Source organism: Zosterops lateralis, assembly GCF_965231275.1.
Source record: "Zosterops lateralis genome assembly, chromosome: 2".
Classification (NCBI taxonomy): Eukaryota; Metazoa; Chordata; class Aves; order Passeriformes; family Zosteropidae; genus Zosterops; species Zosterops lateralis.
This window is the reverse complement of record NC_139763.1, coordinates 969,805-985,733: the sequence shown is the minus strand read 5'-3', so window position 1 is coordinate 985,733 and position 15,929 is coordinate 969,805. Positions and strand designations below refer to the sequence as shown.

General features: G+C 46.4%; 1 protein-coding gene across 1 annotated transcript; it reads left to right on the top strand.

Annotated features, from left to right (window-relative positions):
* Positions 1 to 2,840: 2,840 nt before the first annotated feature.
* TMEM50B (transmembrane protein 50B) lies at positions 2,841 to 14,587 on the top strand. Its single transcript, XM_083854538.1, has 7 exons — positions 2,841 to 2,895; positions 7,457 to 7,714; positions 8,417 to 8,529; positions 9,083 to 9,150; positions 9,823 to 9,915; positions 11,600 to 11,657; positions 12,997 to 14,587. The coding sequence occupies exons 2-7, from the start codon at positions 7,616 to 7,618 to the stop codon at positions 13,040 to 13,042; spliced, it is 477 nt and encodes a 158-aa protein (XP_083710664.1). The 5' UTR covers positions 2,841 to 2,895; positions 7,457 to 7,615; the 3' UTR covers positions 13,043 to 14,587.
* Positions 14,588 to 15,929: the final 1,342 nt, after the last annotated feature.

Sequence of the window (15,929 nt, the reverse complement as noted above, 5' to 3'; positions counted from 1 at the left end):
TGGGTTGTGGTAGAGTTAATTTTTCTCATCATTGGTCTGGGGCTGTGTGTTGGGTTTGGGCTGGAGGTAGAGGTGACCATTCCAGGGTGTTTTTATTGCTGGGCAGGGCTTGCACAGCACCTTTTTGTGCCCTTCACACCTCCCACCCCTGAGCAGCTGCTGGCTGGGTTAAACCACAGCAGAAACAAATCACTTGCAGGTCATTTTCCTTCTGCTAAAATCCAAATTAATGCTTCACTTCAGCACAGACAGTAATCAATTTTACAGTCTCTTATCATTTCAAAGGGGAAATGCAGGCATAAAGAAAGCACATTAAAGTGAAGGCAAAGTCTTGCTGTACCCTGTTTGACCTTTGCACTCTTATTTCAATACTTACAGTTCATGAATTTTTGGCAGGTTCCCTGCATATTTTTAGAAAGTACATTCACCTGTTAAAGGTTAAATACAGTGGCTGTGAAGGGAGGGTTCTGGATGGCTCGTGCTGTACACATGCACAAATCCATTTTTTTCATCTTTAACACAGAAAAGAGGTCTTGGAAATTTATTTATTGGTGAACACCCCCTGCCATGGCAAGGACACCTCCCACTGTCCCCAGTGTCCAGCCTGGCCTTGGGCACTGCCAGGGATCCAGGGGCAGCCACAGCAAATCTGGGAATTCTATCCCAGGGCCTGCCCACCCTGCCAGGAAACAATTCCTGCCCAGGATCCCATCAAATCCTACTCTGAAGCCATTCCCTGTGTCCTGTCCCTCCATCCCTTGTCCCCAGTCCCTCTGCAGCTCTCCTGGAGCCCCTTGAGGTGCTCTGAGCTCTCCCTGGGGCTTCTCCTCTCCAGGTGAGCACCCCCAGCTCTCCCAGCCTGGCTCAAACATCTCTGTGTATGAATGTTTATTTCCATCATTTATTCTTGTTTGTAATGAAAACTGTTAATTAAAGGTACTTTTCTGAAGGTCCTTTGACATAAAAACCCCACATTTTGATTCTCATTGATGACTCTGCAGGAATTGGATCAGAGTTGCTGTTCAGACAAATCCAGTGAGGGATTTCAAGAGCAAATCGAATTGATGGCACAGTGATGGTCAATAGAAACCAGGCTGCAGGAAATAGGACCCACTTTGGCTCACAAAGAACCATCAGCACTTTCAATACCAGAGGTGCCACAAAGGGTGAATCAGCAGACTGAGGGATTTTAATGTTCTTACTAAAACCCCTTGGGTTTAAATGGGGCAAGTGTGACCTGACCGAGGCACTTTCAATCAGCCTTGCACTGATGTCATCAAAAACTGCCGGGCACAAAAATCCACTTCTGCAACATTTACAGTGACCATGGAAAACATAATTTCCACTTTTATTTCCCCCAAGTGTGCAGAGGAGTTCAGCGTTTCAGGGCCATGGAAAACATAATTTCCACTTTTATCTCTCCCAAGTGTATAGAGGAGTTCAGTGTTTTAGAGCTTGTCTATAATTTTGTTGCTCTGAGCTCACAGAACCCTTTAAAAGCAGTGTTTAGTCAATACTAAGGAGTATCAGCTACTGCACGCAGAAAACCCAGGGGAGAATGGCCTTCAGAAGGGATTTTTCTGGCTGATACTGGACTTAATTTGAATTTGATAAATGTTATTTTATAACTCTGAAAAAGGGTGCAATCATTGCTGACCCCAGATCCAAACTCACGTTGTTTATTTCTAGAATTCCTATTGTCTAATGAACCACTTAAAAGGCTTAATGATGTCTTAATATGAACACAAAAGATTATATACATATATAATTTAATGTCTTATGAAGACACAGTATTTGAGGTATCAGCTTTTCTCAGGGTGAGGAATCTGTTTCTTGCCCAACAGGACAAGTGGGAATGGCTTGAAAATGAGAGATTTAAACTAGTTATTGAGAAGAAATTCTTCCCTTCTCTAGGCACTGTGAACATCAAGTCCTGCTGAGGGTTCTCTGTTTCAGAGCAGTAACATCTCAGAATGAATGTGGAGATACAGAGAAGGCTCTGAGGAGAAGCAATAAAGGAGAAACAAGAGCAAGGCATCTTGAAAAAGAAATACATAAGTGATAAATCTTTATTCTTAGTGGGAGAAGATGCCCCTCTGAGGGAACAGGGTGTGTGGTGTCTCTGATTTTGATGGAACACAGGTTAAAAAAAGGAAGAGAGGACTTTGAGGACAACTTGACTTTCAATTCCACGTCTGTGAGAGGTGCCCTCTAATCCTCAAAATGCTGACTTGAATCCAGTTCTTTTCTTTGCCCAGTGCTTTTATTCAACATCTGGTTTTTGTTCACTTATTTTTCTGGTTTTGACAGGATATATTCCAGATTATTGACACGTTTGTTACCCCCACATTTCTTGTCCAGCAGGTTCCCTTCCAACCCAGACCATTTCGTGATTGATGCTATAAATTAGACTTTATCCATGTTTATTAATTCCGTTTAGTTTCATTAAACCAGACGCCGGACTGCGGTTTAAGAGCATTTACGGGTGAAGTTTATCTATTCCCCTATGGGACCAGCCGGACAATATTGTGCTGTTCCCGTGGGGCAGCGGAGGAGGCCGGGGGTCGTTTAGGGCCGTGTGTGAGGCGGCTCCGGGCTCTGAGGGGGCCATGAGGGGATGTGAGGGGGCGGCCATGGCGGGAGCGGCTCCGGGCTCTGAGGGGAACGGGGCGTGGCCTGCGAGAAAAGGCGGGAGCGCCCTGGCCACGCCCCTTCCCTTCCCGCCCCAGCGGAATAGGGCGGGCCTTGTGCCTTGTGGCGCCGCATTGACCAATCACAGCGCGCTGTGCTCACCCAGCCCTCGGCTGACGCGCCGCGCTGGGATCTGATTGGCCAGAAGGCGCGTCAGTCAGGGAGCTCAGTGCCCGCAGGCGGAAGCGGCTCGCCCAGGAGCGGGTACGTGCGGCCGCGCCGGGCCGGGCGGCACCGGGACTGACACCGGGACAGGGACAGGGAGCGGGGACGGGGAGCGGGATGGGGAGCGAGAGCGAGAGCGGGAGCTGGAGTGGGCCAGACCCCCGGGCCGGTCCCCTGAGACACCGGCACGTCCCCGTGTGTCACGGCTTGTCCGGCCCTGAGGACGCACCGCGGGGAGTTGGGGTCTGGAAGTGAAGTTAAAAGGAAATAATTTCGTGTTTTGTGGGGCCGTAGGAATTACTGGCGGGGCTTTAACTGCGGAGTGGGGTCGTGGCTCGTCCTGCCCTGTCATGCCCCGATTCTATCGCAGAGAGAATTGCCAAATAGAGATTTTGTTCTCTGCCTCCTCAAGTCTTCAAACTTTAATTGGGTCTTAAAGAACCCCCTCTGCGGGCAGTTCAGCACATTCCTGTGAAGGGATAAGTCATGGTTTGGGTTGGGAAGGGACCTTAAATCCCACCCAGAGCCACCCCTGCCATGGCAGGGACACCTCCCACTGTCCCCAATGTCCAGCCTGGCCTTGGGCACTGCCAGGGATGGGGCCTCATAAGGAATTTAAATATAATTAATATAATTTTTTAATAAGTTTGCCACACAGCCTCGTTTTTGTATAAATTTAAGACTTCCTTTCTTTGCTCTTGCCTTTCTGTAACACTTAAAAATTAGACAGCAGAGCCCAGTGCTGTGGAATGAGGAGAACTGAAAGTGAAACTGCAGGGAAATACTGAAATAAGGGGGAAAATGACGGTGGGTGTAACAGGAATGGTCACAGAAGCTCCTGATATGCTTTTCATCCTCTGTGCATGTGGGGAAATGTGTGACCTAAAGGTTATTTTTATGAGTTGATTGTGGAAGGTGCATCTTCTTCAAGGAAAACTTGAATATCCTTCATGACTTTACGTTTCTTCCATTTCTCCTTCTGTCTTTTCCTGTCTCCTTTGGAAACAGGCAGTTCTGTTCTTTACTAACCCAATGATATTCCACATTAAGGCGTTTTTCTTTCTGCAGACTTTTTGTATTTTGCTTTCAATATTTTGTCAAAGTGAAATCAGCTCATTTTGGGAGAGAAAATCTGATTTTCAGATGAAAATGTTGTGTTTTCTGAGTGGATAACAGACCAGTGGGTTTAGTCTCAATGCTGGGTGGTTTTTACACCTCCAGTGGTGCTCACTTTGTTCAGAGTCTCCACTTTGTTCCTGCAGATGTGTTTTTGTGAGGAGTGAGGAACATTCCTGTCTGCCCTTGGGAAAGGGGAGAAAGGGGAGGAGGCTGATGCTGGGAAGGGCATTGAAGGACGGGAAATTCAAGGGATTTCCTTGTTTCCTCCCTGGGAGGTGTGTGGGTGGAAGGGCTGAAACCAGAGAGGGAGTTCTGCACCTTCATCCAGGTGGGGAATTCCAGCTCCTCCAGCAGAGCTGTGTGTGCACAGAGCTGTCCCTGTAAATCCCTGTGGGGACAAACTCCAGCCTGGCTCCTGTGCTCTCTGTGGAGCCTCAGCCTCACACTGGGGCTGTTTATTTTAAAATGGAGTTTGTTGTTTTCTTCCTTTTTTTCTGAGGATGTTGAGAATTATGGATCATGGAGTGTTTGGGTTGGGAGGGACCTTAAATCCCACCCAATGCCAGCCCTGCCATGGCAGGGACACCTCCCACTGTCCCCAATGTCCAACCTGGCCTTGGGCACTGCCAGGGATCCAGGGGCAGCCACAGCAAATCTGGGAATTCCAGCCCAGGGAAGGATTTTTTCCCAACATCCCACCTAAACTTGTCATTTCTCAGTGTGAAGCCATTCCCTGTGTCCTGTCCCTTTGGCCCTTGGGAATTGTCTCTCTCCAGGTTTCCTGGGGCTCCTTCAGGCCCTGCAAGGCCACCCTGAGCTCAGCCCAAAGCTTCTCCTGTCCAGGCTGAACAATCCCAGCTGTGCCAGCCTTTCCTCCCAGCAGAGCTGCTCCATCCCTCTGCTCATCCTGGAGCCTCCTCTGGGCTCTCTCCTTGAGCTCCACGTCCTCCCTGTGCTGGGCCCCAGGGCTGGGGCAGCTCTGCAGGTGGGGCCTCACCTGGGGGGGCACAGGGGCACAATCCTAAACCCTTTCCTGACCCCAATCCTTTCCTATTTCTTGTTCCCCAGCCCCAAGACTCCTCTGGCTCTCTTGGGTGCCTGTGCCCATTGTCACCTCATGGTCCTTTGTTCCCACAGGGATGTTCTGCTGAGGTCCCTTGGGAGAGTCTCTTCCCTCCCCTCTATCAATACATTCCTTTTCTTTGGCATATTAAACCCTGGATTTTTCAGCTGGATTTCTTGAACACCTTGTGAGGAGTGGCCCATCTCTTTTGGGTTGTCCCTGCACTGTGTTCAGGGTGCCCAGATTTGCTGTGGCTGCCCCTGGATCCCTGGCAGTGCCCAAGGCCAGGTTGGACATTGGGGACAGTGGGAGGTGTCCCTGCCATGGCTGGGGTGGCACTGGGTGGGATTTAAAGTCCCACCCAACCCAAACCATTCCATGATTCCCTTTTTGCCTCCAGCCACTCCCACTCTCCATAGTGGGGAGAGCAGGTTCCACTGTGGGTGGCTGAGGAACTGGGAGAGGAAAGCAGGAATTGCTGCAGGAGAGGGACAGGCACAACTCTGGTCTGAAGAGGAACAAAGAAACTCCGGCTGGAGCCATTTATGAGTGGAAAAGGAGGAAGGGCTTTAGGAGCAGTTGTAATTCAGCCCAGGGAGCTGGGGAAGGGTCTGGAGCCCCAGGAGGGGCTGAGGGAGCTGGGAAGGGTCTGGAGCCCCAGGAGGGGCTGAGGGAGCTGGGAAGGGGCTGAGCCTGGAGAAAAGGAGGCTCAGGGGGGACCTTGTGGCTCTGCACAAGTCCCTGCCAGGAGGGGACAGCCGGGGGGGTCGGGCTCTGCTCCCAGGGAACAGGGACAGGAGGAGAGGGAACGGCCTCAGGCTGGGCCAGGGGAGGCTCAGCTTGGCCAGCAGCAGGAATTTCCCCATGGAAAGGGGGCTCAGGCCTGGGGATGAGTTGCCCAGAGCTTTGGTGGAGCTCCTGTTCCAGGGAGTGCTCAGGAGGTGGATGTGGCCCTTGGGGACACAGTTTAGGGGCACTGCTGGGTGGGACTGGATGAGCTTAAAGAGCTTTTCCCACCCTGATGATCCTGGAATTGTGTAGGAGCAGAGCACTGCACTTCCCTGTGAGAGCTGTGGCATCTGTCCATTTGCCAGGGAAAGGTGTCATTGAGGAGAATCACCAGATGGCTGAGCCCAGATGCTGTAAAATTAAAATAGCTTTGGAATTGAGTGATTGATTTTAATGTTTGAAGTGGCATCACAAGTGTGGCTTTCTGGGACTGGATTCTGGAGGACAGACTTTTGGATCTTGTTCCCAGGAGGTGACCTGTGTTTGTAGCACAAACTGTTTATTGATCGATTTTTATTCCACTTCTCACTGCTGTTATCAACCTGAAACTGTTCTCCATCAGTCTGTGCTGTCACACAGTTATGAAGGACATTTTTGTTAGTCTTTACAAATGGCTGGAAATGAATTATGGCAGGTTGGGAAATGCAGAAGTTGACAATACTAAACTGAATTAGAATGGTGCTAAGAGCAGTTGCGAGTCACTTAATTAACTTTGCTTTCCTCTTCCCATATTTGAAGTTCCTTCTGTCTGTGCAGTGAGACCTTCTTTACCCTTGGAATCAGCTGAGTTGGGCTCTTTTGCTCTGTGTTAAAAAAGGCACTAAATCATATTATCTGTTAGATTGGAGACTGGAAATATTAGTATTTAATTGAGACTCCTTGACATGAATTAAAGATTGAGTTCTGCCATCAGCTGTTGGGTTGTGAGTGATTTTCTTTTGTGGTTCTGTGTAAGAGAGGTTCAGCTCAATACAGCATCAATAGAGTTTATCATGGAATGGTTTGGATTGGGAGGGTTTTATAACAACTTTGTTCCCTCTCCTGCCATGGGCAGTGCAAATTCCACTGGAAGGTTCTCTATAAAAACCTGAATTCGGTAAAAACCCTCAGACTGTGACTCACAAGAGTTACAGTCCCACATCTTGAGATGTTCCTGATTGATCCTGGTGCCTCGAGAGGCTCCCTGGAACAGGCTGGACGGAGTTAAAGGAATAAAATGGGGATTTATTAAAGGCCTTCAAAGGATGCACCTTGGGCAGAGCAAGAGCCTGGCTTTGGCTACACCCAAAATGGGCATGAGTTTTCCCATTTTTATAAGTTTTGGTCCATTTACACATTGGGGTTAATTGTCTAATTATAGTTTCAGGTTATGAAGTTCCATCCTCTCAGTTTGCTCCCCTCAATTTGCTGTTTGCACTTTTTTATTTACACCTGAAGCTGCAATGGTGCCCTTGGTTCTGGGACTGGAAAAAGATTGTTGTGTCTGACTGAGCTGTGAGGAGAACTGGCTAACACTTCATATGAAGCTCAGAATTCTGTACCAGAATTTAGTAAATATAGAAATGATAGAAAATATGAAATCTAAACCTTAAGGCACCAATCCTGACCTCACCCTTGGCTGTGTTTCAGGCACTCAGGAGCGGCTGCTGATGGAAGAGCCCAGGAGGGAGTGTGGGGCAGCTTGAGCCGTGCCCAGGGCACTGAGAACTGTTCCCTCAGCTGTGTCCTGGGCACTGTGAGCCGTGTCCTGAGCAGTGACCTGTGTCCAGGGCAGTGTGAGCTGTGGCCATGGCGGGCTTCCTGGACAATTTCCGCTGGCCGGAGTGCGAGTGCATCGACTGGAGCGAGCGCCGCAACGCCATCGCCTCCATCGTGGCCGGGGTGCTGGTGAGTGACCTGGGCACAGACAGACACCCTTGTTCCTCAGGTTCTGTCACTTCTTCCTCTTAACTCCCCCAAATCCAGCCTCTTCCTTCTAGCGGTCACTGTGGTGGGGTTGTCAGCAGCATTGTCACCAATCCTGTGACATTGCTGAATCATTTCTCTTCTTGAAAAGAAATTCCTTGTGGGTTTCCTGTAGGGGTTGGAGCTGTTAGAACTGCTCTGTTCTGCATCATCTCCCTCTCATGTGTGTTCAGAGTCTGGATTCTTTGTTCTGAAGGGGAACAAGGAACAGGGAAACTCACAGAAATCACACAGGGAATTTCATAGAACCCCAGAAGGGTTTGGGTTGGAAGGGACCTTAAATCCCACCCAGTGCTGTGACAGGGACACCTCCCACTGTCCCAGGCTGCTCCAAGCCCCAGTGGGCACTGCCAGGGATCCAGGGGCAGCCACAGCTTCTCTGGCCATAAATATATCCACACCCCACTCCTTAATTTGAACAGAAGGTGTGGCTGATTCCCAAACACTCCTCTGAGAACGGGAACGCCGAGATTTGCGCAGCCCACGGGACACACTTAAACCACTTTCCCAGAAGAATTGATGTTTGTTAGGAGCCAGTTAGGAGTCAGTGTTGCCCAGAGCAGTGTCCTGGTTTCCCCTGGCTGTGCTGTGTTCCCCAGCCTCACCCCCTGTGCCTGTGCCCAGTTTTTCACAGGCTGGTGGATCATGATCGACGCCGCCGTGGTTTACCCCAAGCCGGAGCAGCTGAACCACGCCTTCCACACCTGTGGGGTCTTCTCCACCCTGGCCTTCTTCATGTGAGTGCTGGGCACTGGGGGCCCTCAGCACACACCAAACTCATCCAGACTCTGCTGACAGGGCATCCAGCATGGATAAATCACACAATCAGGGAGTGGGTTGGGTTGGGTTGGGAGGGACCTTAAATCCCATCCAGAGTCATGGCAGGGACACCTTCCACTGCCCCAGGCTGCTCCAGGCCTGGCCTTGGGCACTGCCAGGGATGGAGAATCCAATATTTACCTCAATATTAAACAATTTGACTGCATTTCCCTCTGTTTTTAAAATTTTTAGAGCTCTTCCTTGCCCAAAACTTCCTCAAACAGGATGGGTAATAATAACCTGGCTTTTGTCATGGAGATAAAAATAAAAGTAACAACTCTTATTGAATCATCCAATATTGGCAAGAAAAAAAGCATGATTTGGGATTTGTGACTGTACAGATTGCCAGGGAATTTTCCCAGAATTTGTCACATCTTAAAAAAAACCCAACAAAAAACCCCTGGGGTTTAACTTGTAACTCTCCACTGAATTTCTGTAATCTGAAATAAATCTTGGTTTTTTTGTCCCCAGGATAAATGCTGTATCAAATGCACAGGTGAGAGGAGACAGCTACAGTGATGGATGCTTAGGAAGAACAGGTAAATTAACTCTACAAATCCTGCTCAGATGAAGCATTTACTTGCTGGGTTTTTTTTCCAAGTGGTGGTGAAAGAAACAATCAGAAGATAAGGAGTAGGAGAGAATTTCTGTGAATTAATTTCTTTACTGAGTTAACCCTCGGAGATAAGTGCTGGCTTTGTTTAAAAGGGAACTTGGCGAAATTCAATTTCTGGCTGTCTAAACTTTCCCTGCAAACCCTGGATAGTTGCTGGGAGAATTCAGTTCCTGCCTGGGGGTGGCTCTGGACATTCAACATTCCCCAGGGATGTGGCACAAACATTTCCATTTCCTCTGTGTCCCTGCTGTGGGTGTCCCTGGACCTGCTGTCCTCTCTGCTTCCATTCATAATTCTATTTCCCACGTGGATTTCAGCAGCGTTTTCTCTGGGATTTGTAAATCTGGAGGGATTTGATGCTATTTCAAGTGGCCTGTGGTGCTTTTTTTGTGTGTGTCATTCATGACCCACCTCCAGAGAACCTGGAGTCTTTTTTCTTTCCCAATAAGAACTGAGCAGGTGGATTTTGTCCTTGATCCTTGTGTTTAACCTTTTGTGCCTTTAGTGAGATGGTGTATTCCATCCTCCCAGAGGAGCAGCTGGATTTCCTGACCCTCTGGATAAAAAAAAATCCGCATTTCTCTCTCCCCTGCAGGGGCTCGGATCTGGCTCTTCATCGGCTTCATGTTGATGTTTGGATCCCTCATTGCTTCCATGTGGATTCTCTTTGGAGCATATGTTACACAGAGTGAGTTTGGACATTTCCTCCTCTAGGAAAGTGCTTTTCTGGCCAGGGAATCCACAGGGATGGAAGCCTGTGGTGTCTGGATAATCCAAGCCACGGCATTCAGGTTTTAGACTGAGATTGGTACTGGAATATCCTGTGAAATCCAGCTCCCAGTAACTGGAATATCCTGGTAAATAAATATTTTATTATTTATTTATTAAATTGGAATATCCTGTTAAATCCAGCTCCCAGTAACTGGAATATCCTGGTAAATAAATATGTTATTATTTATTTATTAATTAAACTGGAATATCTTGTTAAATCCACCTTCCAGTAGCTGGAATATACATGGTCAACCGAGGTCCCAGTAACTGGAATATCTTGTTAAATAAATATTATATTATTTCTTTATTAAACTGGAATATATCCTGTTAGATCCAGCTTCCAGTAACTGGAATATCCTTGTAAATAAATATGTTATTATTTATTTTATTTCTTTATTAAACTGGACTATCCTGGTAAATCCAACTCCCAGTAACTGAAATATCCTCTAAATAAATATTTTATTACTTATTTATTAAACTGGAATATCCTGTTAAATCCACCTTCCAGTGCCTGGAATATACATGGTAAATCCAGCTCCCAGTAACTGGAATATCCAGTGAAATCCAGCTCCCAGTAGCTGGAATATTGTGTTAAACCCAGCTCCCAGTAACTGGAATATCTTGTTAAATAAATATTTATTATTTATTTATTAAACTGGAATATCCTGTTAAATCCAGCTCCCAGTAACTGGAATATCTTGTTAAATAAATATTTTATTATTTATTTATTCGACTGGAATATCCTGTTAAATCCACCTTCCAGTAGCTGGAATATCCTGTTAAATCCCTTCCAGTAGCTGGAATACCCTGTTAAATCCAGCTCCCAGTAACTGGAATATCTTGTTAAATAAATATTTTATTACTTATTTATTAAACTGGAATATCCTGGTAAATCCAGCTCCCAGTAACTGGAATATCTTGTTAAATAAATATTTTATTACTTATTTATTAAACTGGAATACCCTGTTAAATCCAGCTCCCAGTAACTGGAATATCCCATTAAATCCAGCTCCCAATAACTGGAATATTCTGTTAAACCCAGCTCTCAGTAACTGGAATATCATGGTAAATCCAACTCCCAGTAACTGGAATATCTTGTTAAATAAATATTTTATTACTTATTTATTAAACTGGAATATCCTGGTAAATCCAGCTCCCAGTAACTGGAATATTCTGTTAAATAAATATGTTATTATTTATTTATTTATTAATCTGGAATATCCTGTTAAATCCACCTTCCAGTAGCTGGAATATCCTGTCAAATCCCCTCCCAGTAACTGGAATGTCCTGTTAAACCCCTTCCCAGTAGCTGGAATATCCTGCTAAATCCAGCTCCCAGTAACTGGAATATCTTGTTAAATAAATATTTTATTACTTATTTATTAAACTGGAATACCCTGTTAAATCCAGCTCTAAGTAACTGGAATATCATGGTAAATCCAACTCCCAGTAACTGGAATATCTTGTTAAATAAATATTTTATTACTTATTTATTAAACTGGAATATCCTGGTAAATCCAGCTCCCAGTAACTGGAATGTTCTGTTAAACCCACCTGTCAGAATTAAAGAACTGAGTGTTTTCTCTGTTCCTCCTCTGCAGACACTAATGTGTACCCTGGATTAGCAGTGTTTTTCCAGAATGCATTAATATTTTTCAGGTAAGTCACCTGGGCAAATTCCCCTCTTTCCAAAGGGACTTTCCTGCCTCAATACCTTGATCCTCCTGGAAAAGCAGCTCTGTTTTCTGCTCCCTTTGCTGCAGAGTTTAGAAATGAGGTTTGATTTGCCCCTGTCCAGGCTCTTTGCTCCCTCACACTCCTGTTTGTCCAGCTCTCTGCTCCCCCAGGATGCAGAACTCTGGAATGTGGGTGCCCAGGGATGCACAGAGTGTTCTGGAGGAGGGAAAATGACAATTATTCACCTCTGTCCTGCAATTCCTTGGCTTCTCTCCCAGCTGGGGGATTCAATCCCCCTTTCCCAGAGTGTTTCACACCAATGGCTCAATTTTCTGCTCCTTGATATTCCCTGGATTTCATTTCACTGCACTCAGAAAGAGTGATAAGTCCTTTTTGTAAGAGCCTGCTGCTGTGTTCTGTACCAGCACACTGGATTCATTTCAAATAATATTATTAAATCCATCGTGTAACAGTTGAAAATCCATTTGGAGTCTCTAATAACTCCCTTTAGGTGTGGAATGCATTTTGCAATCCATGGATTTTATTAATAAAAGGCACTGAAAGTGTTCAGCAGTGTCAGTTCCAAGATCAGGCACTGAGAGTTTCCTCTCACCTCCTTTCTCCTTTCAATTCCCGGCTGATCCTTTTCCTTCCAGCCCCTCACCAGGTGCTTTGCAGTGATCTGGATCTGGGAAATGAGGGACATTCCTGCAGAACAGCAGCTCCTAAATCCCCTCTGGGATTGAAAAGGGAAATTTGTGCCTGAAATTTTTAGTCTTTATTTAAAATCCCAGGACGGTTTGGGTTGGAAGAGACCTTAAATCCCATCCAGGGACACCTCCCAATGTCCAGCCTGGCCTGGGACACTGCCAGGGATCCAGGGGCAGCCACAACATGTGGAATTTTGGAAATCAAATTGTAATCTGCATCTGATTCTACAGCCTTAATATTCTTTCTGATTTGTTCATAAAAATGGAATTGTTTGGGTTTTATCCCAGCACATCCTGTCATGTTGAGCTGAATCCCTGGTTCCAGAGTGAGACTTGCTGCTCTGGACTCCTTGAATTTCATAAATCCCAGATTTTTCCTCCAGAAGAGCTGTGAAACTTGGTGGTTTTCTGTTTGAGCTTCCCACAGTTCCAGCCATGCAAATATAACCAAATACAAACACCAAACCCAAATCCTGATCTGTCTAAAAGTCCAGGGCTGGGCTGTTGATTTGATGAGATGAGATTTAAGGATAAGATTTAATGATGCTGTTAGAATTACCTTAATGTGTGACCTGATTTTTATTTCTTATATTTTTTTCTTTCCCCCTCAGCACTCTGATCTACAAGTTTGGGAGAACAGAAGAGCTGTGGGGCTGAGCTCTGTGCTGGCCCTGCTCTCCACAGCTGCCCCGTGGTTCTTGTCTGTAGATAATTCACAGTCCTTTGTCCTTGGCTTGCTTCCCAAACTGGTGGGACTGAGACAATTCCAGGCTCTGTCTGAAGCTCCTCTATTCCCAGGACACTTGTGAATATGTACATAGGACTGTAATTTAGCATTTCAAAGGGAATGAAACCAGGAATCTCCACATCCATGGCTTTCCATCACTTCCAAAGCTCCACCTGTGTCCGAGTTTCAGTGAACAATTAGTGAGCAGGACAGGACAGAGCCCATCCCTGCTGGGAAAAGAGCTGATTTTAAGAATTTTATATTATTGTTCAGGTAAATATAAAGTAGCTTTTTTTTCTTCTTCTTCTTTTGGTAAAAAGTTCTGGGTTTTTAAGCAAGTCCCTACACTCAGCAGGTTGTGCATGGCAAAGCAAAACTATTCCTGACTTGTGATGGCTCTGGCACAAAAGGACAATTTGCTGGCACCACAAAGTCCTTGGAATTAATTTCATGCTGCTCAGTGTAAGAGATACCAGTTGGTATTTACTGTATTTCCTGATATTAGAATAAAAAAAAAAAACAACTCCAACAAACTGATACCAGTTGTGCTTGATATAAAGAATCAGTGAGTCAGAGCAATGTCATTGTCTGCAGGGGAAGCCTTTTGCTGACAAAGGAATTTTCCTCTGCTCAAAAGGAACTGGATTTATTGCTCACAGTCCAACCTGGCAGTGATTCCAAGCTTCAGTAAATTCTAGGAGTGACTCACACCCCGTTTTATGGCTGCTACTGCACTAAAATGTATTTATTTCTCTCTTACATTTTATGGCTGTTTCCATTAATGACTTACTGAAATCCAGTTTCATTTGAGTGGAGTGAAACAGAAAGTGAGGCTGAGGATGTTTTGATATCCCTGGAGTGCTCCTGCAGATCCATTTGCTGGGGGTGAGTCCTTCTCACCAGTTTTCTGGGGTTTTTTTACAGCATTTGCCTCTCCCCTGCCTCCCAAGGCTTTTACAACCTCCCCACATCAAAGCTGCTGCCTCAGTGGTGTCAGAGAGCTGAGAAATGCTGTGCTGGGGACTGGAAACTGATTGTCACCAGCTCCAGGTGGGAACTGCTGCCAGTTCTGGAGCTGCCCTGGCTGGAGTAACCCCATCCCACAGGAGCTCGACTGCCTGGAATTCCAGAAAGCTGCACTAAAAGTGAATTTAGGTGCTCAAAGTAGTGAATTCACACAGGAACTCACCTTTACACAAGGCTTGAACCACACAAAGCCAGGCTTTGCCTTCAGGCCTGTCAGGTTTCTTGCCCAGGAGCTTGGGAATGTTTCTTGGATTCTTTGGGAGCTCAGGAAGGACTGGAATTAACCCCAGTGCCAGGATCTTGTACCTGGACTTGGAACTTGAACATGCAAACCAGGCTGGGAGAGCTGGGGGTGCTCACCTGGAGAGGAAAAACTCCAGGGAGAGCTCAGAGCACCTAAAGGGGCTCCAGGAGAGCTGCAGAGGGACTGGGGACAAGGGATGGAGGGACAGGACACAGGGAATGGCACTTTTACACCTCTGGCAGCTCCAGCAGAAGCCAAGGGGACAAGGAGGGGACAGGGACAGGGAGGACTCAGTGACAACAACGCTGGAGTTGTTCCCAGTAAATCCTTTTTAATTGTGTAAAAATATTTTAACAACACAAGTCCAGTGCAGGGTTTATTCAGGAATACAGGCACATGTTCCCAGGGGGGTTTAACCTTATTTCTGTCCTCTGGGTGAGTTGGGTTGCTCCAAACAAACAATTTGGTTGTTTTGTGAGCTGTGGTTCCCCCTCTGTGCCCAGCCCAACCTCAGAGTGTGGTGACTAAAGCAAAGCTGGTGCTGAGATGACAATTCCCACATGAGTCAGACTTTCCTGAAGCTCCCTGTGTCAGCAGCCTCACTAATCCCAAGGGATTAAATCTGGTCTAGGAGGAACCTGATGAAGCTTTTGGCAGCTGCTGGCCTGGGCTGTTCCTGGAAAGGCTGAGACACCTCAGCTCAGAAAAACCCCACATTCCTTATTGGTTTTTTTTAGACAATTTGTATCAAACCCAGAAAAAAAAATCAAATAACCCCATTTTTTTTAGTACAGAAGAGGTTCTCTTGTTCTTTGTGCTTTATTGGACACTCCAGACTCCACGGGGGGGGGGTTAATTTGGGTTCTTTCTGCTTTAAGGCACTAAATTCAGAACTCTCAGTCAAATTCTCTTCTGCTGGTGGTCAACAAGAGCTTTTAGTGTCTGACAGTGACTGATAAACGTTGTAAAAACTCAGAGCAAAATTCCTTTGTGGTTTGCAGGGCCCTGGGCTGGCTGCAGGAGCAAATTAATGCTTCCAGGAGGGTGGGAGGAGGCAGAGCCTCTCTTGGGAAGGGTTCTTGGCACAGCTTCATCCCGAAGAAAATACTCACAAATTCCTTTTCAGTTTGTCCTGCACTTAAAATGCTTCAGGAAGGCAGAGTGAGGTGGGTGTAATGGGAGTATTTATTGCCAGAGACAGAAATAAAACCAGGATAAATGGAATCCACACTCTGAAAAATGCCAGGTCATCAATAAAGTGCAGTTATTCCTCCAGGCTGGGCTGGGAATTTGAATCCACCAGTCTTCAGGCAATTTAGTGTTCCTTTCCTTTCCATGTTCCCTCTTCACTGTGTTTTTGGCAGAGCAAGGAGCAGGAGGAGCTGGGCAGAGGCCCCTGGAGCATCAGGGCTGTGCTGAGATCCCAAATCCATGGTCAGGATGGTGCTGAGATCCCAAATCCATGGTCAGGATTGTCTTGAGATCCCAAATCCATGTCCAGGATTGTCTTGAGATCCCAAATCCATGTCCAGGATTGTCTTGAGATC